Raw genomic sequence first — 24241 nt, 5'->3', positions numbered from 1 at the left:
TTCCGGACACCTCGGTTGTCCGTAACTCTGAAATGTTTGTAACTCTGAACAAAATGCGATTAGGAAATCGGCAACCCTAACTGGGGTGCCACCAAAGGAATGAAGAACTGGCTTCCTCAGGCTACCAGTGTCAACGAGGAATCCAGTAGCGCTGTTTGATCTAATAAGACTCCAAGATTGCTAACCACAGAAAAGAAAAGGAGGTAGTAGTAATAGTGGCAGCAGTTGTAACCTCAAGTTGCTTTCCTCTACACACTAGATTTGAGTTAAAACAAATAGCTTTCATCCAGGATACTATCTGAGACAGGCACTAGGAAAGCGAGATCAGAGCCTGGGTTTGAGAAAGATTATACTTGACTACCATTAGCATTCTGATTGTATTATTGGCCCAGAACATCTCTGCTCACCCAGCAGCTGCACATACATATTAAGCATAAGGATGTAACCCTGAGGCCTCCCCACATGCACAAACAAGCCTTCAGGAAGGATGAGCAGTTGCCCATTATAACTGACTACTGAACTCAGAAGGAAACAAATGGAGAATACTGTAAATTTATCTCCATCCATGCCATGTCACAGTGCCTCTCTTTTTTATGGCCCTTTAACAATAACTTTTATTTCCTTCTGCCCCCACCACCTTTGTTGTTTTCAATTTGTATAAGCATATTTACTTTCTGGTACCATTCTTTAAATCTAGCTAGCAGGATGGATATTTACAATGCTGTTTGCTGTCTTGAAATTTGTGATAAATCTGCTGAGGATGCTATAAATAGATCAAGCATTCTTGTGTAGCATTTTGTTATTTAGTCCTTTTGGAGGGCCCCCAAAACAATTTTTACAATTTGTTTTCCCTAAATAACAGTTCCACTTATTATGGATTATTTTCCCCTAGCAATCAAAGAATCCCATCATCATACTAAGATCATTGAAGCCAAGCAGTTCTCAAACATCAAAATCTATAATTTCTTTAGCCTCTGTGATAATGAGGTTTAATGATGTTTCCCCTGTTAAGATCCTTCTCAGTAATTCAGCAAAGACTCTGCTTTTAGGATTATTGGTTTGTTCCTGCTTCCATTTGATTTCTTGAATTGTTGTTTTGTGCATCTCCCAGTGTTTGTATCCATTGTTTGTTTTTGATTGTAAACTCCTCAGGTCAACCATATCTTCTATAGCACATTCTTCTAATTGTATAGAAATTATAGAATTGTAGGGCTGGAAGAAATGTCAAAATGTCATCTAGTCCAGCCCCTTGCACTGAGGCAGGACCAAGTATACCTTGGCCATCCCTGAGAAGTGTTTGTCTAATCTATTCCTAAAAACCTCTAATGAAGGGTATTCCACAACCCCTATTGATAACTTATTACAATACTTAACTCTTCATAGTGTTAGGAAGATTTTTGTAATATCTAGGGTAGGCAGAATTCAAATTGTATGTTTGTAATTATGACTGTTTATTTTTAAGGTTTTTAAATGTTCACAGTTAGTGGTGAAATTATGGGGTGGGCGAGAGAATTATGTAATGTGAGTAGATGTTGCAATTCAAAAAGCTTCATAAACGTTAAAACAGATAGTCAACATCACATCAAAATATACAAAGTAAATATCCTTAAATCAAACTCTTAACAGTTCTCAAGCAGCATTCTGCTTACTTTGCCTAGGTCTACATATCTATTATCAATGAAAATATGTTTTCGTTAGTGTGTGTGTATGGGTGGGGATATCGATATTTACTAAAAAAAATATAATTCCAAGCCTAAGTGCACCGAGAACTTTCTCCGCTATTAATAGTTGTTGAATCTCCAACTTTTGTTCATTGTTGAATTTCCCATAATTTCTCAGGTATCTGAGAATATGTTAAGAGTTCTAATTTAATCATTTCCCCTGTCCATCAGATGTGACTTCCCTAGAAACTGATGTCACATACCTACTAGTTCTCCAGTTATCCATGCTCTTCCAGGAGAAAAGGAGTAGACAAGAAATGAATTTCTACTGTATAAACAAGCAGAAACAAGGTCCTTTCAGGCCTTAATTATGCATCTCTAAATAAACAAAAGGCAGAGACTAATTTGTTTTTTTCAGGTCACATGTAAGCCTCATTCTGCTTGTTTCTCTCCACTCACATACACTATGTTGCCCTATAAAAGCCATCTTTTGATATTAGTACAGATACAGAAGAAGAGGCGGTGCTGCTGAAACATTGTACCAATTTACTTGAAAATATTTGTGAATGAAAATGTCCAAAGCACTCTTGAAATACCTATTAGTCTATATCTTTTAAAAAGCAATTTCCTACCCTTATCACTTCAATTCAGTTCTTGTAAATTTCACAGTTCATGCTCTATCACGGTCAGACAGGTATTGAGTAATTTTAATAGTTTCTAACTATACCAAAAAATCACCACAGCAAGGAATACCTTCTTTAATTATGATTAAATATTCCTAGCAGTGAACTTGAATTGTTCAACAAATTCTATTTAAAAAGGATACTCAAAATACAGTATAGTTGAAATAGGGGATAAAATACTCTATGTGGTTCTCTGGAGTATTTCACCCATAAAAGGCTCTTAAAAATCCCTTACTATAAAGTTGACTCTAGCTTTTCTCCTGACCACATCAAATCCAATTATAATTTATTTCCCTTATTATAATACCTTCTTACAATAATTTAAAAAATAGCTCCCAGAGAGGGTGCTATGCAGAAAGATCTTTGCAGAGTGTCATATATGGAAATAACTACAGCACTTCTGTTCTGCAACATGGGTTAACAATGATTGATTGCCATCTGTTTTTAACAACTGGAAGAAGAAATGTGGCATAGCAATATTAAGAAATTAATTGTAATTTTCTAATCTGGAAATTAAAATGCAGGTGGGCATCAGTACAGTGACTGCAATTTTGTGACTTATCAGTCATGACAAATTATCTTCATCTGTTTTAAGGCAGAGAGTTATTTTGTTTTATCTTTATTCAATTTCACAACTGCACCAGTTTCAGGAAAGCTTTATATGTATAAGGGCTAGAGATGCCCATTCATTTTGAAAATGTCAATTGAAGCTCAGCAGCATTAATTAAAGCACTCTTTCTTTTTTCCTCTTTGTCAGTGTCACACTGTAGTTTTTATGGAACATTTGTGTAAAACAGTGATTACTGGTAATTGACCTGCATATGTTGAATCATCTTAAAATGCTACTGAGAGTTTAATGTTCCTTGTAAATTGAGAGGCTTCCAATTAAATAAAGTTCTTAAGATAATCACTTTCAGAACTAATCAAGTAATATAAGGATGTTACTAAAGCTCTTATTGACTTAATTGTGACAAATTAATAAATGCAACCAGTGCAATTACTGTAATGGTTTTATCAACTTGCATTTTTCATAATTTATCCATAAATCTGTTTTTCTGCAACACAAGGAGAAAATAAAAATTACTTAAATGTATTAGATTTGGATCTGTGCAAATCAGTCTGAGTACTGTCTGCCATATCTTTAAAATAAATCTGTGTTGAAGTGAACTATTATTAAAAATGCATTGCTTTATTTACACAAAAAAATCAAACCAGGCCCATTAAGGAGTGAGAGATAATAATGAATCCAGTTTGGTCTGTTAAATTTATTTCCTAGTCTAGGTTAGCTATATTTATAGCTTAATAGAAACAACTGTGTGAAGTTGGTTCTATTTGAAATAACCCCAAATCTTCAAAAGCCTTAAGTTGATTACTCAATCACACAGAGCTTCCCACAAATGCTTAAAGGATTGGTGGCTATGAGGTAACTGCCTTAAAGAACTGCAGATGATGTCCAGAAAACAATTAAAAATACACACACAAAAATCTAAGGGTTTAATATATGAAAACCCCCAATAAAGGCAAAATACTACCATCCTAAGATGGTCATCAAAAATTCCAGATGAAGAGACTGGGCATAACTCAGACTGGCCTTATACAGATGCATCAAGAAACCTCTCGGGTGGTTTGCCGTGACCAGAAACTGGATCTTTGAAGCATTAAAAAAAAAAAAACGGAAAAAATGGAAAAGCAAACTCTAATTAAAACACACATTGGATCAGTTTGACTTTTGAGTTTGTTGAGAATCAAAGTAATGTTTCTCTTGTATTGATTATTTATTAGAATTTTATTCAAAAAAAAAAAAAAAAAACAGACCCTATGTATCCCTGATGGGTGCAGATGGCTGGTCCATCCAGGCTGTATAGGCCACTCACAAATGCAATATATGCTCTTACCAGAATCTGACCAGAGATCTTTGAGGCAGGGGACCGTCGTCTTCTTCCATGTAGAACACCTTGCACAAAGACATCTTGGTCCAGTACTAGGGCTCCCGAGCACTACGGAGGTACAAATAAATAATATCAAATTTAGGTCTTTAAACCAAAATGAAAACTTTGGTTATTCCCTGGGTAAAAATAACACGTTTGCTTTAAAAGGAAGTTCTTGAAGCTTTACTGAATTTACTTCAGAATTTCACAGGGAACAGATTTCTCCCCCCTCCCCCCCCACATGGAAGAAATAGTAGGAGAGGGCCAGGGCTTATTGTTTTGACTTCATATATGGCTCCCTGAGGCATTAAAAGACAGTGATATGTGTAAACATGAATACAGAGCTATTTGGGTTTATATGAATATTTCTGTGAACGCACAATCTTAGTGCTGCTCCTAGTAAGCACTTCACAGCCAACTTATGGTTGTATACTGGGGGGGGATTCTTAAGATGCCAGGTAGTATTGCCTGAGGTCCTTCAAATTAAATCTTAAGTTTTATATACAGCTGACTTTGCCTTCCATTTTCATTGAAGGTTCTCTAGTAAATTAGTTGATATTCTGTATCATTTAACTTCAGTCATGCTTATTCATGTTTAGAACTGAACAAATTATTCACTAAAGAAAATGTAGTGCCATTGTTTCATGAACATTTATCCTAATACACCATTGCTTCCACAAATGTTGGTTCAAAAGCAAAAGAAAATGGTATAATCACTGCTGAAGTGAAATACAGCTGAGAATTTGCAAAAAGGTCCTGGAGAACTTGTCCAAATTCTTTCTCTTTCTGTGGCATATAAATTGTTTTATTCTGCTGACGCTTCTACCATAATGTATCTTTCAGCTCTTAGATCAGCAGTATTTTCTTGGGATACTTTCATGTACTACACGATCTTATAAAAAGATGATTGGCACTGAATATACATTACAAAATCAGGGCTGATTCATATTGTACAATGTATTGTCTGGAGTGATGTCCTAGGCTGTAATTCGATCAAAGCTGTGTTGATGCAGTATATTGTTGCACTGCTCAAGTGGATCATGCGAAACAATACATTCCTCAAAAGCAAATTCAACCATGTATTCATCTCAGGAGTATTAGTAGTTTTGTAGAACACTTTCTAACAAAATTATATATAGCTTAAAGATTCAAAATCTTTGTTTTCAGTAATACTAGACTTGTCTGAATTTTCTATTTAAATTTACATTTTTTAGAACTTCACCTGAGTTACCGTATATGCTCGTTCATAAGCCGAATATTTTTGGTAAAAAAGTGACGCATCAAAGAGCAGGGATCGGCTTATAAACGAACAGGCTAATGAACGAGTATCTATGGTATGTAGTTTTACTTAGTCTTGTTTTATTTTCCTGATAATTTAAAAAAAACTTTTAAATTCATCCCCATATTTTGCCATATCATTGGGTTTCTGTTGTCGTAATGCTGGCATAATATTGAGGATTCTTGATAAGGGAGAGAAATTTGCAATTAGGTCTAGGAAGTCTCATGTTGGGGAGGAATCAGGGTTGCCAAAGAATCTGCATCTAATCAGATAGTTCAAGATTAATTCTCTGAGTCACGATCTCACTGATCTATTGCAGAACATCCTATGTGCAGGGATCATGCCAGTTTGTGTTGCATGTTCACTTGAAGGCAACACCTGGAGAAATTTGCACCCCACCCCCCAATTATCTCCAAGGAATCCTAATCTATTTACTGGCCAAAATATGTACAGTATGTACAGTCTTCACCCTTTATATAAATAACTGACACAGTAGTCAATTTTTACATTTTTAAACTCTTAAAATCTGAGATTTTCCAATGGTCTACCTAGCCCTTGGACTCCTGGAAGGTTTTTTGTGTTTTAACTAGTGACATCCTGGGGCTCCACAGTACCCACTCCCGTTCCCTAATAAGGGGACTCTAGAACTGACCCTGCTTGAAGGTTGAGGTTATGTGAGAAAATTTCAAGTGGACATGCCTCTTACCACATCAGGTTGGCTGAATCAAGAGCAGGAGCCCCACCAGCCTCCATACTTCTGAGCTCTGTGCATCTTCCCCAAACCACCAAATCTCTTAAGAGCAAGGCATAAACCTCCAGGGGGCTCTTCAGACTGGTTATCCAGGTGAATTGATCCAGATGGGGAATGTGGGTGCTAAATGCCCTCAGCAAGGCTGGGGTTTTCCCACTATTCTTCAAGAGGCTATGTGGTTTGTTACTGATCACAGCCAGAATTGTACGTCACGATTGTACGTTATGATAATTTTTTCTCAAGGATATCATTTGAAAGCATAGTATGGAGCAGGAAGTCATGGTGTCTCTCATTGGCTAGTACTGAAAACTGAGTCCCCAGGAGTCCTCATTCTTTCTCCTACTCTGTCCTGAGAGCTTTGGGGAAGGAGGGGGAGAGTAGTGTTTTCATGTCAGTGTTTCTAAATTATCTTAATATCCCCAAAGTTTGTTCACTTAATAATAAATGATACACCCTCAGCAAGGCAAACAGTAATAGAATTCTAGTAGCAGCCGTGGTCGAGGCACTAATGTCACTCAGTATCTGGGACACTAGAGGGAAGGACAAAATGAAACTGCACAACCGTAGGGCAATTTAAAAGCTATTAAAGAGAGAATTGAGACATGCATAGAATGACAGATATTGGCAGGTAAGCCATCCAAATAGTTTTGTTTGTTCTAGAAATTTTTCTTCATGAGTTGTAACTTCTTAACCTAAATTTAATTTTTATTTAGAAAGTTAACAACTTCTTAGAGAGATATCAATAGAAGCAAATAATCCCTCAGCAAATTAAACGAAAAACTACTATTTCTCACTGACATCTTCACAGTGGCTTATAATGGAATAAATGGGGGAAGTATTCATTATAATTGGATTTTAATAGTAGGTATATATAATATAGCTTATAAAGCTGTTAGTGTTGATATTTGCCCTTCAGTGGTTTCTACGAATTATAGAGAAGAGGGTATTTTTATTATTAGTCTGTCAAAGGCTCCTTGATGTAGATAACTTTTAGTTGAGTACATAGTCTTGGTATGTTTGTCTACAATAAACACTCCCATTAAAATGTATTAAAAGGGCCCCAAGGCAGGCTTTCTGCTCAGCCTCTCTGGATGTCCATTTCCGTCTTTTCATACTCTGTAGGGTATGCAACACATTGGAGCACACACAGCACACAACATACATCCCCTTAAAGAACACATGTAATTTGATTTGAATTTTTGATAATTTTTCAAATGAATGCAAATATTCGAATGTGCAGTCAGTGAACAATGCAACACATTTTGGTGTTCAGCCGATACAGTACGGAAACTGTACTTACTCTACTTATTCCACAATATCACTCTGTAAATACGTTTAATTATGTAGATTCATAGTTTAAACTGCATCTTTTAAAATGTCGCTGTTGGACATCTCTCTGAGGCTTTGAAACTGTCTTTTCAGTGCTCAGCATATTATGATAAAGCTTGACTGACAGCCAAGGTTTTAATCTGAGTGGTAAATGCTCCCTGGCTTGCTTCTGAGACAAAACTCTTGGACTATGATTATTTTCTGTCTAGATAATAACGTGTAAATAGTTCTGTGCGTAACAGACATGTTCTCTAACTCTATCAAAGACATGTTCTCAGTATCCCCACTTTTAAAAGTGATTGGCAAAGGATCTTTAAAAATCAGGTTGTTCCTTTTTTCTTCCTTATGATGGATAAAGAAATCCTAAAAATATTTTGACAGCTTTTTTAAAAAAACCTTAACATTATGAGGAATGTCAGGTTTGTTATTCTCTGATTTTGCTGAATGACTTCTGGGATGTCTCAGGGATGTTCATTCTGAACTCCCAACAGCTAAACTGAAAATACTGGAAAGTTAAATCTTTAACAAAGGCTTATTTTAGCCAGAACATTAGTTATTAATGTTATATAAATGTTAAAAAGATTTTATATAGTCACACTAAAAATTTCTTCTTTCAGTTGCTCAATTTTCATTTTCGTGGCTTTTGTGATAATGTCATTTTGTCTATCTCCAGTCAAGTCTTCCTAGTTAGGGCCTGAATTTTTAATGTGAAGAACATACAGAAGTTCTGTATTTTGGAGATGGGGGAAGAGGTAAAGTTACAACCTTTTAGCCCTTTATACATCATAAAGAATAGAAAAAGTATACAAGCCCATATTTTTAACTCCACTGGTCATCTTTAAATAGGTAAGTATAGTTACAGTATTTATTAAATGTCACAAGGCCAAAAATGCAGCAGAAGAATCATGAAATAAAAATGGAATATACAAAAAAAAAGACGGGGGGAGTGAGGAATGAAGTATTAAAAAGTTATAGATGTGTTCAATCTATTGGAAAGTATTGTCAAAGAGGAAGCTAGATTTAGTATAGTTTATGAACATCTGTTAAAAATCTTGGCTTTTTTTTTTTTTTTTTTTTTTTTTTTTTATGGAACCCCTTGCTGCTTTGTTCCTGAGTTATATATTGTCAAGGTCTCTCTGATTCTCTCTTGCCTCCCTCAATCTTCGGAGGACTGAAATGTGATTAGCGTTTCTGCCTAGCCATCTGTTTCATTTTAAATACCTTATGTTATAGGGGAATTCTGCGCCAAAAATTAAAAATTCTGCACACAATATTTTACAATTCTGCAAAATTCTGCATATTTTATTCATCAAAATAACACAATACAATCACACCAGTTTCAATTATTTTGGTAATTTATTTCAAAATACCTGTTAAGTATGTCCTGAACAACACAATGAAAAAGATTTAGGAAATGTTTTTTGTCATATAGATTCCTTATTAGGCAAATAAATACAGAACTTGGAGTAATTAATTTAAACTACAATACTGAAGCGTATTTCCCAACCCCCTCAGAAGCAGTGCAAAGGCTTGGGGGAGTTGGGATAACAGAGGAGCTGAGGGAAAGGGAGGGAACCTGGAGGGTTGTTGCGTGTAGGTGGGAGAAATATAGGACAGATTTGGGCGGGGGCAGAGAGGGATTGTTAGGGAGCCTTCCCCATGCAGATCCTGGTTGAACCCTAGCCTCTCCCATTCAGTCAGGCACATCTGCGCCCATCCCCATGACCCCGTATCCCCATGTGTCCTTGCATCCCCTCCCCCCTGTCCCCAATTGTCGCTCCACCCCCATTCAGATAACCATTTCTCTGTCCCCATGTGCGTCTCCACCTCACTCAGCCACCCCCATGGGTCCCTGCCCCCTTTCCATCCTGTCCCCACGTGTCTATATCATCACTGAGTCACCTCCCTGACCCTGTCCCCCTGTGGCCCAGTGCCCCCACTCAGCCACCCTCCTTCCCCCATGTGGCCCTGCACCCTGTCAGACAGCCCCAACCCTAATCCCCATGTGTTTCTGCACCCTTTCTCCCCTGTTCTCCTGTGTGTCTGTGCCCCCATGTGGCCCTGCAGCCCCTCCCTCATCCCCAGGTGGCCCTTTGCCCTAACTCAGCCACCTCATGTGGCCCTGCACCCCCTCAGCCAGCCCCATCCCCATGTGTCTCTGTGCCCACACTCAGCCACCCCTCTTCCCCCAATGTGTCCCTGCACTCCCTCTCCCTGTCCCCATGTGGCCCAGCATCTCCACTCCCATTTAGCCCCTGCCCCGTCTGTCCTTCCCCAATAGCCTTTAGGACCCCCAGTCTGTGACACCCCCAACCCCATGCTGTCTGTTCCCCCTGGCACCATCCCCTGTCTCCTGACCTGGACCCACAGGCATGGTGCTGTCAGGCAGGCAACCTCTTCTCTTCCCTATCAGCAGCTGGGGCTGCTCCCACCCAGGCGTCGCTGCTCTGTTCTAGCACCACAGTGGCCCGTGATGGGCAAAAGTCAGAACTGCAACAACTCTTCAGCAGAAGATCTTTTCTGCAGACAAAAAAAAATATGCACAGCACATTAATTATGCGTGCACGCAGTGGCGTAGAATTCTCCCAGAAGTAACCTTAGCACATCTACAATTTTATGGGAGAACCCAACAATTGACCATGTGTTATTGAGATGCTTTTTTCACATAATCCTATCAAGTAAGTAGATTCTTCCCCACTGAGAATTTTTAATCACTCTCCCCATTCTCTCTGTTCTAGCTTTCTGGGATACTTCATAAGAAATTTCAGCCCTGGATAATTCAAGAAGTTTACAAACCACGATGTCCCTAAATGTCTTATGAGTCACAAAGTGCTTTTCTCCTGTGATCCTTCTCAGCATTCGGGGTGGCATGTAGTATACATGTAGCTAGACCCCTTAGTGAAAAGCACACCGCATCTACATTGTGGTCTGTAGCTATAAGTGGCAGTGAAAGGCTCTGGCCATGGTGAAACAGCAGGAAAAAAGCCAGCAAACATCCCCCCCCCCCCCCCCTCTCTGCCAGAGCCTTTCCCCTCTAGAGTCTCTTCTGCTGGTAGAGAAGGACTCCAGCAGTGGAGAGGCAGTGGGACATTGCACTGTTAAAACTGGCAGATGTACATACGTTGAGTTTGTACCAACCATAATTTCTGTTTTGACTTATAAAATGTGCTGATCCCATGCACTAGATTTGCAAAATTATACGTCTCAAGGGTTTGATACGGGACTTTTTGGAGCCTTTCACTGATTTGTCTTAAATAACTAATTTATTTGATGGTTGTTTAATGCCTTACGTGAAATGAGTTGGTGTTCAGGCTAGTTCCCCAAAAACTAGTTCCCTAGTTTCTCAAGGATATCATTATCAATGTCAGGATAAACGGGAGGGATAGCTCAGTGGTTTGAGCATTGGCCTGCTAAACCCAGGGTTGTGAGTTCAGTCCTTGAGGGGGGCCACTTAGGGATCTGGGGCAAAATCAATACTTGATCCTGCTAGTTAAGGCAGGGGGCTGGACTCGATGACCTTTCAAGGTCCCTTCCAGTTAGGTATATCTCCATTAAAAAAAAAAAAAAAAGATTAAACTACCTTTCAGCCCTGTAGGTTGTCCTTCCAGTTAGGGTTGAAGCAGCACAAGTTGGTTGAGACAACTGCTGCTGCTCATATTGCACCTTGTGTTACATCTGGGGAAACTGAGACAGAAAGGTTGTGATGCTACATTTATAAAATTTCTAGCTTGAAAGTTGAAAGTATTGTATAGTTAGTTTGGGAGCAAATTAAAATATTTTTTCACCCAACTCTCCTGAGATAGATGGAAAAAAATCTTATTTATAAAGTATTTTAAAAAGTTATATCACTGATTATATCAATAATAGAAAAAGCAAAAATATAAGAAAACACCAGATACTTTTACTGATGAAGTAGTCCTCATTTAATATATTCCGAAACTTATGGTATTGTTGATTAGAGAGAGTGTGCTGATATGTCCTCAGCATGGAAAATGTACTTATTGAATCTGGTCGGATTCAAAGAAGATCGTTTTCCCGGGGATTTGATTGGTCAGTTGCTCTAAATTGTCCTGTTTTTATGCTAACTCTGTTTTACCTTTAATACGTATAATTCTCATTGTGCCATATGATTAAAATCACTTTACTTTTAATAAGAGAATTACTCTAAAACTTGATGACAGCTGATTTAACAGTTTATTTTACAGAGTTCTCAATTAAATGCCTTAAACTGAAGTGATAGAAATATTAGTGCATGTAATGAGCATTATTTGTTTGTGTTCATGTTAAAGGGTTATTCTACAACGTATGATTTAAGTATACTCATATTTTCTACCCTGCTGTGGGGATACAGCCCTTTCAGCCATTTTCAGCTCTCCAGAATTATCTGGTACTTAAATTGAAAGGAAGGATAAATTCTATTTAGGATATTCCCTACTTCAGGCTATGATGTTATTCTAATGTACATCACAGATTATTGTAAAAAGATTGCTGAACAAAATTAATATTAATGTAGCTAACTTAATTAACAGTAATAACTGATTAACTGCAAAACAATCATTTTTAACTACCCACTCAACAGTAGGTAGTTTATGACATAGTATGCTTGTTATTCTTAAAAAAAAAAAAAAAAAAGTCTTTAGACTAACCTAATCTTAAAGAGATGCTCAGGAAGTTTTAGACAAACTTTTGAGTTACACTAAAATCAGATGAAGAATGTACTGGATTATATTTTTTTATCACAACAGGTGGGAGCCAGTGAGTCATGACATTCTGCACCCTTGCTATTTAAGACAATTAGTATGTAACACTACAGATAATTCCTTTTTAAATATCTGTAGGCCATCTGTAAGGTGGCTACCCATTATGTGAAATATTGGTTGCCTGAAGTAATCATAAATAGTTGAAAGAAAAAGATACAGGGTCACTAGGGTGTAAACAACTGGTAGGTAATAAAGTCTCACACCTGGGGAAGACCGCATTATCTTTATAAGGTCAACGTAGAATGCCGGAATGTGTAAAACTTGAGGAAAACCAGGCACGTGCAACACAATATTCACAAATGTGCCAACTTTTCAATCAGTCCCCTAGACAACAATAAAGAAATATTCCTATTTAATTTCTGGTGAGGTGTAATTACACTGGTGCTGATTAATCAAATTGATCATAGTTCAGGCATTCTGTTTGATTTCTCTTTATCTCCATGATTGAGAGTGTGGTAGTTTCATTAATAAACTTGTAGTCCACTGAAATCGCATAACTCCCCACTATAAATTAACTTCTGTTGGATCATACCATACTATATCAGGAGGCACAAGCGGAGCACTAAAATAAAAAATTCATAAATAACATGGATCTCTTCCAGCATAAATAACACGGGTATCGGCCAGCATACCAGAAGTGTTTCACTTAGTATAATGTATCTTGTGAAAAGCAAAATAGCTCTTTATCAGTAAATTGACTGGATCCTACTGGATAATAATAATACTATTAAAAATGTGTGATTGGAAAAAGAGAGCCTGTAAAAAGCGTGTAAATATGTATTTTTACAGGATTTTGACTTTCGTCTTGATTATGAAATAGTCATGGTCAGTGAGGGATAAAATTGTGAATGTATAAATATACCCTGTGATGGGGAGAGGAACCAAAACGCTTAGTTTTTACTGAATATTATTGATTCCCATAAAGAAGGCTCTCATTTCTCAAACCCAAACAGCTTTAATGCAAAATATTTATACAGTGACAGTTATGTTGTAGTCAACCTATCCGATTTTGCAATGTAAGACTTTGCAATGCTATGTTCCTATTTTTTATTTGTAATTAACTAGAAATATACTCTGATCTTTAGCATTGTATGCCCCAGTGCAGCAAAGCAAAGTACTTAAGCTCATGCTTAAGTGCTCTGCTGAATCAGGGTCTTTGACCCCCTTTTGGTTTTCCCCTTTTCCACCACATCGGGTTCAGGCTTTTTGCCTCTCCTAAAGGCTCTGCATAACTCTGTCTCTGCCTACTGATCCAAGTTAGTCTGAAAAATATGACACCCTTCCACTCCACACTTGATACCCTGTTTGTCCTCTTCTCTGCAGCCATTTCTGCACCTTTTTTCATACACTTGGAACTTGCTCAGGGAAGGCATTCTGTGTTATCTATGTCCTTTGTTACAATGTTCGATGCTAACTAAAGGAACTTTTAGTGCTTGATCCTTCTCCATTGAAGCCAAAGTGACCTTCACCATTGACTTTGATGAGATCATGCCTATGATGAGAGATACTGATAAAAACAAGAATTATTTGATCCAAGGACAAATGTATTTATAAGAGAAAAGTAAGGATTGGGGGTGGGAGAGGAAAGGAAGATTGGGGCAGGCTGGGAGAAAGATTTCATACTTTCTTAGAACACTTGGCTTCTCCCCTTTTGGAGGAAGTGGAACTGTACTGCTGTACTCCTGCTGTGTTTTCTTTGTCACTGTATTTGAATATATCTGTAAGGATATGTTAAAACTTCTGAAAAATAATTAAAAAAACATTTGGCAAAGTAGATTGTAAAATTACAAGTCTGAAAAAGACAACTTGAATTTTTATCTAGAAAAACAGAATCCCACTTAATACTGTTTCATGTGTCATAGAATCTCTGAAAGTAGAGATCAGAAAGGCAGCCACCCTCTGCCAACATGGGGTCCATGTGTGTTATGCATGTTTAAATATATATATACATATTTATAAATGTGTGTACATAATGAAAATGAACAAGGCCAAGACATGTATAAATTAATGTCATAATGCATGTCACAGTTGCAGTCTTATGACAGTTACCCACTATCTGAAACGAGTGTTGATACAATTGCTGTGTTCAAAAGAAATAAATGGGTTGTCAGTCAAAATGACCATGATGCATAAATCTTGATATGATTGGTTGATGCACTAAGTGTTAACATAAATTTTCAACACTTTGTATCTGTCATTTATTTTAATAATGCATCTATTAGTTAGACTAATTTAATTCCCAGAACAAAAATGTAATCATTCCACATGCAATACCAAGAAAAATAAATGTGAATTGTAGTTGAATCATTGTAAGGCATTAATTATTTGTAACTTCAAGATGTATCAATTTAATGTATTTTGATGTACTTAAAATATTTTATTAGAACTAGGACAAGAGGCTCACAAAAGAGGATAAAGTGAATTCAGAAAAATGAAGGATAAAATCCATATTTAAAATGGCCAGATGAAAAAATAACATGGTTTAGGCAATATAAAAGTAATTATCTAAACTCAGCTGTTAAATCTTAATTTTATAAAATTATGATATAGTGCTTTATAAAACCTGATAAATGATGGTAGTTTCCCAGTTGTCAGTGTCGTGCTAGCCAATGCTTTGAAGCATCAAGCCTTTGTAAACTGACAGTTTTCCCTTGATCTGAAAGTTCTCCACCAAATTGGAAGGGCTGGAATACTTTGACTTATCCTGCCTTGAAAATTGATGGTGGCCTTTCTTTCAGAAAATGGCTGCTTGCTGCTTCTAAAAGAGAAGCTGACATTGTCACAACTTTTTTAATATTATTGCTCAGGCATGGTTACTAATCTGAAATAGAAGAAACCATTGTTCCAGAATCTGAAGCAGGGAGGTCCATCTTAACTATCTTTCAGTCAACTTTTTACAAAGCAACCTGAGATGAGTCAGTGAGAAGTTGGCAGTGGAGGGAAATGTCTGGTACTTCTGGAGTGGATTGAGGGAGAAGAGTTGAAGAAGATGCTCCTTTTTTAGTCTTCAGAGTAGCCACTAGTCCAGGCCACAGTCCTCTTTACAGCATTGTTGATTTCAGGAAATGCATGCTGCTGGCAAAAACAAAGCACATATGAATGCCTCATATATACCTGTAGCTTTTATTTATAACAAATCAACCACTGAGTAAAACAGTCTTTCTGTGGGACTCTATAGTTCATTGTTAAGTATTTGAACTGTAGTAGTGCCTAAAACACCAGATCAGGAATGGAGTGTCATTGTCATAGGTCCTACATTAATACTTGCCTGCAGTGTAATTTAAGTGAAGGCATAACAAGCAAATGGTAACAAACATTAGGGGGCAAGGGGCGGGAGGTGAAGAAGATAAATGAAATAGCATGTATTTACATAGGGTTACTAGAGGCAGTTTTCTATCAGGAGTCCTCTAGTTAATTGATAAAATGGATTCAGCTTCAGAATTAGTACAGAATGTTTTCTTTCCCTTGTAAATCACTTATTCATTCCTGAACAGACTTTCTAGAAGGCAAGTAAAGCACTTTGAAAAAATTTCTGTGTAACCCTTTTCTGGTACCATATCCTCTTGAAAGGAGTGTGGGTTAGATTGCTTGCTTTTGGATGAAGAGCAGTCCACAAAAAGATACTGCCAGAGCGAATATGCTGCTTGTTAATATATAGCTGAATGAATAACAGGCTTTTTATGGTGGAAGCAGAGAAAAGACCCCCCTTCTCCTTTACCTGCTGGGATTCCTGAAATGTGGTGATGTAATTAGTGTTCTTTTTTTCCCCTGCAGAGAGAGAACCCATAGTAGTCAAGTAAGTACATGTTAGTGGCACCCAACCTGGTTATTCATATATTATGAGATCTTGGGCATAGTGTGGTGTTTTTGAAGGACTAACCGTGATGTTCAAAGATGTGTTTTAGACTAGGATAAATGGATTTAATTTACTCTAAGTACTATAGAATGTGTATTTTATATATAAGCAATCTTTACATAGTTCCTGTCAAAACTCTATTATTTTTTGTCAGTTATTTCCAATTCAGAGGGTGTTTTCATTGGTTTCTGAGAATTCTTTTTATATTTATACTGATTCTACACATCATCCCAAATTATGCAGGTTGTTGCAGTAGTGAATTCTGCTCTAATAGCTTTCTCTTTTACATATTCTAATTTATTATTACATGGATGGCAGAACTGTAGAATCCTGTTAATGATTTTTGATTTGCTGTTCACTTTTCTTTAGGGGACTCTATTAAAAGTAGTCCCCACTAGTATGCATTATTTCTATCCCTGCTCTGATGTATTCTATTCCCTATAGCTTTTTTAGCCCTTGGAAATTGATTAATTAAACCCTTAGTGCGTAAAGTAACAGGAACATGAATTGTTTAGCTTATTCATTAGTGTATTTCAGGAAACATATTTAAGACCTGTGGTGAAATTGATTAATTTCTATTAAAAATAATTGTGGTGTTGAATACAAGTTAGAGGAATTTTTCTCTTGTTACGTTGAAAAATTGCATTTAAAACCTTAGCATTTCTAATAGCAGTGTTTAAATTGTTTGTGTACTACCCACTACCCTGGTATGTCTGTCTTCTTGTGTCTACACACACACACACACACACACACACACACGCATCTAAATTTACTGCTTAGTTGAGTACCTTATGCTTCCTGCTCTGCTAGCCCTCCATCTTCCGGGCACTACTAATGTCATCATATTAACATAAGACAGAGAACCACATGAAAGGAGTATAAACCAATGCCCATTTGAGTGCAAATAGATACACTACATGTGAACAATGAGGGAAGACTAGAAAGGGTTAAGATGGAATATAAGGATAAACAGAATGGAGAGTTATACAATTAACCCTAACCAAGAGTGCATATTGGCTACTTTGACTAGTAACCTCACAATTAACCAACATCAATAGGTGCAGTATTGCCAAGTTCAAGTGTTCAAAAGTCACACATAAAAACCCAAAAATCCTAAATTGCATAGCTCCAGGAGCAGCCCAATGACCATATTGTGACTCACTCATAATATGGTCAGTTGTTCACCCTTGCTCTGCGGGGAAGTAATCCATGCCAGCCCTCTGCCAGTACATTACAGAGGTAGAGACAAGGCCATGTTGACATGCAGAGGGAGGAAAGTGGCCCTACAAAGGCTGCTCTCCCTCACTCCACAGTGCCACCTATGATATGGGTAGCCTGCACAATGAGGTAAGGGAGGGCCTTATGTTACCTTGCTCCCCTGCACAGCCGTGTAAGAAAAGAGACTGTCTCACCCAATGTATGTATATATTAGATTTTATGTATAGGTAAGCCAAGATACTCAAAAGTAAATAATCATTTTGAGTGCCCAATTTGAGACACTTCAAAGGAACCTGATTTTCAGAGCGTGCTCAGCACTTTTTGAAAACCATGTGCCTTTTTTAAGTGTCTAAAGTTGGGTACCCAAAACTACAAGAGGCTTTTGAAAACCCTTGCCAGGGCACCTATAAAACCCTCTTGGGGATCAAATGCCTACCATTCTTGCCTGTATCATAACTCCCCATGTTGGATTATAGTACTGTGGTTTGTTTCTGGTGATAAAAGAAGTTGGTCAGTTTTTCATTAAGTATTAAAGCAGTAAAATTTAACCTCAGTTCAGGGAAAATGGAGAATTATTCTTAAGAAAACATTTCTGAGGTGGTACTCTGTAATAGGGTATAAAATATCTGATATCTGAAGAGGACAAACCTACTACAGCCATCTCGTTGATTGTCTGTCAAGAGTCACATGACCTACAGAAGCATTGTGCTCAGCTAGAGAGCACAATTGGGACAAATTTCTTCACCGGTAGCTCATTTTTATGTGGGCATCTGTGTTGCTGAATGTTTAGAACATATTCTTTGTTTACTATTGATTCCTTTCATTTATTTAGTAAAAATGTTGAAAGCAATTATGTTTTATTTATCATATTGACTTACTTTATGCTATCTGGTTATGTGGCCGGTGTGACTTTTAAAATATTGTACTTAATATGAAAGGTAGACATTGAACATATAAATAAAAACCTGTATTGGTACTGACCTTTTTTCACTGCTGCGGAGGAGGCTTCATTTAATAAAATATTGTTCTGAAAAAGTAGTTATCAGATGAGAACTAAACCTTAGAATTTTTACACTGTATGAATACTGTTTATTAGAACTGCCATGACTGGCCATTATGAACTGACTCACAAAGGTGTCACTTATGGAAACTGGAGATGCCTGTCTGGATGTAACAATCAATTTAACCTAAATGGAATGTACCCATGGAGATTTTTTTTTCTTTGGGTAGAGGCATAAGGGAAGATAACTAATAAAATTGATATGTATGTCATCTGTAATAGTGGCACTTCACATTCATAATGCATCATGTTAACTTTTGAAACTTATGCAGAGCATTATAGTGAGCAATGTACTGTCATCTGCCTAGCTGTAACTAGTTAGTCATATAAGATCCACAGATTTAAAAACATATGTTGTAGAACTATGTGGGCACTTACCACACTTGGGTCCTAGTCCATACCTCAGGTTCCTAGGCGCTACAGTCATAGAAATAAATAATAATATTTACAATGAATGTTATTGCAAGTGAACTTTCCAAAACAGAACCATTTTAAGTAAACTTAGTCTGAGATTTTAAAAACTTTTCTAATGATTTTTAGAAAGAGTAGGAGAAAAATGTCTCTCTTAGATGTCTCTCTACACATCCCCACAGTTCAGACTATAGGGGATGTGAATTGTGTGTGGATGGTGTAGACACAAACCAAAGAATACTTAGTTTGCTTAAACGTAGTCCTCTTTAAACAGCATTAAGTTAATGTGGAGTAGGTATGTTATAGATACACAGGCGAGTCCCATCTTACGCTGGGGTTACGTTCCGCTGTCAGTGCATAAAGCGAAAATCGCGTATAGTCAAAATTACATTGAGTGTAATGGCAGGCGGAATCACCCGCACTACAGGTACAGTAATTAAATTGTTATTTTTCTTTTTTGTTGTTTTTTGTTTTGTTTTTGCTGACTGCGCAAAGCTGAACTCGCGCATGTTAAATGCGTGTAAGATGAGACTCGCCTGTAATGTCTGCAGCATCCAAGCAGGGAGTTACAGCAGAGCACACTAGTGCTCCCTACAATTAACATCCCGTAGTCCGAATTGTGGGGCCATGTGGACAAGCCCTTAATTTCAGATCATTTGTTTTGAGATCAGTTTTACGGAGCAGCAGATCAGATCAACCATATTCCATTTAATTAATCTGAGCAGTTTGTTTAAATGGAATTTTAAAAAATAGGATGACAGTTTGAACCACAAAATACAGCTGATCAGAAAATTGTTTTCCCATCCCACAAGAATTTTTGAGATTTTGAAAAATTATCCCATCCCAAACCGAGACAAAAAGTGAAAATCTGGACAATTTTCCTTGAAATAAATCTTGAAAATAAAGTCATATTTGATTGAAATTTTCAACCTATTTTTACTACAAAGTAACTTAAATTTTTAAGTAAAAGGGTTTTTTGAACAAAATAAAACTTCATTTAGAAAATATTGAAAAGAAACATTTCAACAATTTCAAAATATTTTTTTAATTTTGTTTGAAACTTTATCAAAAGCAACCCTTTCTCACAACATTTTTGGTTTCAACAAATTGGCATTTTCCATTGTTTTGTTGAAAAATTAACAACACTTTCTTCCACAAATGACTGATCCATAACTAATAATGCATAATCAACTGCTTTTGACTTGTCAAATAATTCTGCAACATGTGGATTTTGCCAGTTGGAGCAGAGAGGTTTCTCTGGGATGCTCAATTATTTTTAATTAGAGCTTTGTGAAATTTCTGTAATGGAAACGCAATATCATACAGATCACTTATGACTAGTGCTACGACTTTGTCACGGAATCTGTGACTTCCAGAGACCTCCGTGACTTGAGCCCCCGTACTTGGGAGCTGTAGGGTCCCCGCCACCCTGGGAGCTCCCAGCGGCCGTGAGCACAGAGCGGCGTGGCCAGTGGGAGTGCCCGAGAGCTCCAAGTCAGAGCCACTGCAGGTGGCGGGGATGCCCTGAGCTTGGCGCCACTAGTGGTATGGAGTCTCTGCAGCTCCAAGCCAAGCACCTCTGGGTGATGTGGGGAGCCTGCAGCTCTCCATTTTGACATGCATATTTTAAGTAAAAATCACGGATAGGTCACGGGCTTCCATGAATTTTTCTTTATTGCCCGTGCGAACATAGGAGGCCTAAGCTGGGATTCCCTTCCTTTAAGCCCTCACTCAAGGCCAGTTAGAGATACCTGCTTTCTTTTCTGGGTGATGGGGACCAGATGCCCTGAAATCCCTCACTCCCCCTATGCCAAATCTTTTAGTGGAAGTTACAGCTAGCTCCCGTACCATCTCTTCAGAAAGTGGCTACATGCACTGATCCCTATCCCTGTGATGTATTCTGGGATACATCTTTTTCCCCCTAGATGAAGTAAGGATAGATTGCAGTAGGACCAGTGTTGTACTGCTGAATACCAGGGACGGCAAGTAGCCCACTCCCCTGACTATCCTGATGGGATGGAGAGAATATGCCTGCTTTGTTGGCCCCATGAAGATGACGTAGGAAGGGACAAGGTCAACTATCTGCAGCAGAGTGCTGCACAGATGCCAGCTGGCCAGTTTGCTGAAGATACTAAAGCTTGTTTGAATTTAGGGTGCACCACCTGCCAACGCAAACCTGCCATTTTGACCCGTGACATCTGTGAAAGCCAAAACCAGCAGGTTTCAGATAACACTATTTTTAATTACTTTGCCTAGTTGCGAAAATCTATCTTTGCTTGTTTTAAGAGACTTTTCTGATCAAAGCAACAGAGGGTCCTGTGGCACCTTTAAGACTAACAGAAGTATTGGGAGCATAAGCTTTCGTGGGTAAGAACCTCACTTCTTCACTTGCATCTGAAGAAGTGAGGTTCTTACCCACGAAAGCTTATGCTCCCAATACTTCTGTTAGTCTTAAAGGTGCCACAGGACCCTCTGTTGCTTTTTTCTGATCAAATGTCTGGAAAGACAGAAGTGTACATTCAGTAGCTGTAGTTCCCTCCTTTCGTGAAGACAACAGTACAACTCCCTCAGGATCTTTAGAAGAAAAAATACAATCTGAAGCCTGGAAGTTTGATATTTACTTTTAATGGAGTAGAAGTAGAGAACACCTGTACCCTATTAATGTCACATTGGACAAGAAGAATCTGCCACCCACCCTAAAACCTGTAATACTCCAGCCAGTACTAAAGAAACCTTCACTACATGCTAGAAACCTTGCAAATGAAGCTGATTGGAAATTTTCTGATGGAAAGTTTTTTTGTCAGAAATGTCTTTGTCACAATTGAAATCTGCCATGGGACTGTGAGTATTTGCTGAAACTTCCAGTAGAAATCTGCCTGGTTTCCTGTCACCACCTCTGCCTGACTCCTGAATGGCTGCCACAGTGCTGGGGCTGCCAAGGCTTCAGGCTCCTAGGGGGCACATTTTGTTTTAGAAACACTAAAATGTTCCCTCTGCAGGAATAGTTCAGTGTTACCTAAACAAAATATTGCAAAATTTCACTTCCATGAAAAATTTTGAGATTTTGGCTTTTTGTCCCAATTTGAGACAACTTTTTTTCTCCCCAGGAAAAAAAACCTCAATTCTTTTTGTGAAAGTGGAATTCAGTTTACCAGTGAACACCACTTGCAAAATAGAGTCCAATGTTTAATGTCCCCTATGTAAACCAATCGAGAAGCTAGTAAAAAAAAAGTCTCCAGTACCTCCTGTTAACTGTCAGTCGAGCTTCAGGTCAGAGCATAGTAAAGAGGCAGCGTTTGTGTCTTTGGGTATGTCAATACTGCAGTTAAATACTCACAGCTGGCCCATGCCAGCTGACTTTGGCTCATGGGGCTCGGGATAAGGGGTGTTTAGTTGCAGTGTGGACTTGCAAACTGCAGCCTGGGCTCTAGGACTTTGCAAGGTGGGAGGGTCCCAGAGCTCAGGCTCCAGTCTGTAAAGATTAAATTTTATTTCGTGAAGTGTCATTAGCTCTAAATTTAATTTTGAATACATTAATCATGGTTAAAGAGTGCCCTGAAAGACAATGGATAGCTATCATACCTGTAGTTAAGATCTACATTAAGTAGGATTTATATTCTAAAGTCTTATGAAATCTATTATTGAGATTTTATAAATTTAATATTCAATACTTAAATTAGAGTAGAACCCAGAGAACTCAATCAGAATCAGGGTCCATTGTGCACAAACACATGAATCCCCAAAGAGCTTATAATTTAACTTTAGGAATGCATAGTAGTCATATAAACATACATACAGATCAATCTTTAAGTGATCAATCAATGGTGGTCTAAAAAAGGTGGAGCAGAATTGTACTCAAACATTTAAAGTGATTATGGGGTAGTCTCATAAAACAGAAGGTGGCCTAGTAAGGAGGTTACTTGTACAAGTTTCATTGTGTTACCAATTAAAAGCTTTGAAGTTAATTCTCTTCTGGTAGCTGCAGTGTACCTAATATACCATATATTTTATTAGCACTTCTTTATAGATGCTAATGACCTTTTCTGCCTTTTCCCCCCTTTAGTGGGATTGGTCGAAACTGGCCCTGGGCTTCTGGAGGAAGCAGTATTCTGGCAGAATTTGGAACTCTGCATTTGGAGTTCATACATTTGAGTCATTTGTCTGGAAACCCAGTGTTTGCTGAAAAGGTTAGATTCTTTGGTAAAATTTTTATATTAAAAAATGAAAAATTGGAATTTCTGTAATTTTAAGTGTGTCACAGTAAGCAGGTGAATAGTTTCTGTGGGAATCTATATTAATGAACACAAAACACATGGCTGAATTGACAGATTTATTTTGTCTTGGATATAAAAATTATAAAAGCACTTATCAGGCCACATAATATCTGGAAGTTTGTTTAAGTGGTAAATTCATGTAGATTAGGCATTTGGAACACAGCACCTATTTTAGTTGATGTAACTTGCTTGGTTAAGGTGAAAACCACAAATACATTTTATATTCAGATAATATACTGTAAAAAGAACAAGGAGTACTTGTGGCACCTTAGAGACTAACAAATTTATTTGGGCATAAGCTTTCGTGGGCTAAAACCCACTTCATCAGATGCACACAGTGGAAAATACAGTAGGAAGATATATATACACAGAGAACATGAAAAAATAGGTGTTGCCATACCAACTCTAACGAGACTAATCAATTAAGGTGGGCTATTATCAGCAGGAGAAAAAAATCTTTTGTAGTGATAATCAGGATGGCCCATTTCAAGCAGTTGACAAAAAGGTGTGAGTAACAGTAGGGGGAAAATTAGCATGGGGAAATAGATTTTATTTTGTGTAATGATCCATCCACTCCCAGTCTTCATTCAAGCCTAATTTAATGGTGTCCAGTTTGCAAATTAATTCCAGTTCTGCAGTTTCTTGTTGGAGTCTGTTTTTGAAGTTTTTTTGTTGGAGAATTGCGACTTTTAGGTCTGTAATTGACTGACCAGGGAGGTGAAGTGTTCTCCGACTGGTTTTTGAAGGACGATCCCTCACTCTCACAGATCTTGGGAGGCAGGTCTGTCCTCACTTACAGACAGACCTCCAACCTGAAGCAAATACTCCCCAGCAACCACACAACAAAAACACTAACCCAGGAACCTATCCTTGCAACAAAGCCTGTGGCCAACTCTGTCCATATATCTATTTAAGGGACACCATCATAAGACCTAATCACATCAGCCACACCATCAGAGGCTCGTTCACCTGCTCATCTACGAATGTGATATATGCCATCATGTGCCAGCAATGCCCCTCTGCCATGTACA

The 24241-nt window shown here is 37.8% G+C and overlaps 1 protein-coding gene across 1 annotated transcript in view; it reads left to right on the top strand.

Moving 5' to 3' along the window:
* Positions 1-24241, top strand: part of MAN1A1 (mannosidase alpha class 1A member 1) — a 216425-nt gene that overhangs the window by 138908 nt on the left and 53276 nt on the right. The window contains exon 6 of the mRNA XM_005280172.4: positions 23000-23123. Within this exon, the coding sequence (XP_005280229.1) occupies positions 23000-23123 (124 nt within the window). The remainder of the gene's footprint in view (positions 1-22999; positions 23124-24241) is intronic.

This window comes from Chrysemys picta, chromosome 3, assembly GCF_011386835.1.
Source record: "Chrysemys picta bellii isolate R12L10 chromosome 3, ASM1138683v2, whole genome shotgun sequence".
In the NCBI taxonomy this organism is placed as follows: Eukaryota; Metazoa; Chordata; order Testudines; family Emydidae; genus Chrysemys; species Chrysemys picta.
This window is presented reverse-complemented; position numbering and strand designations above follow the sequence as displayed.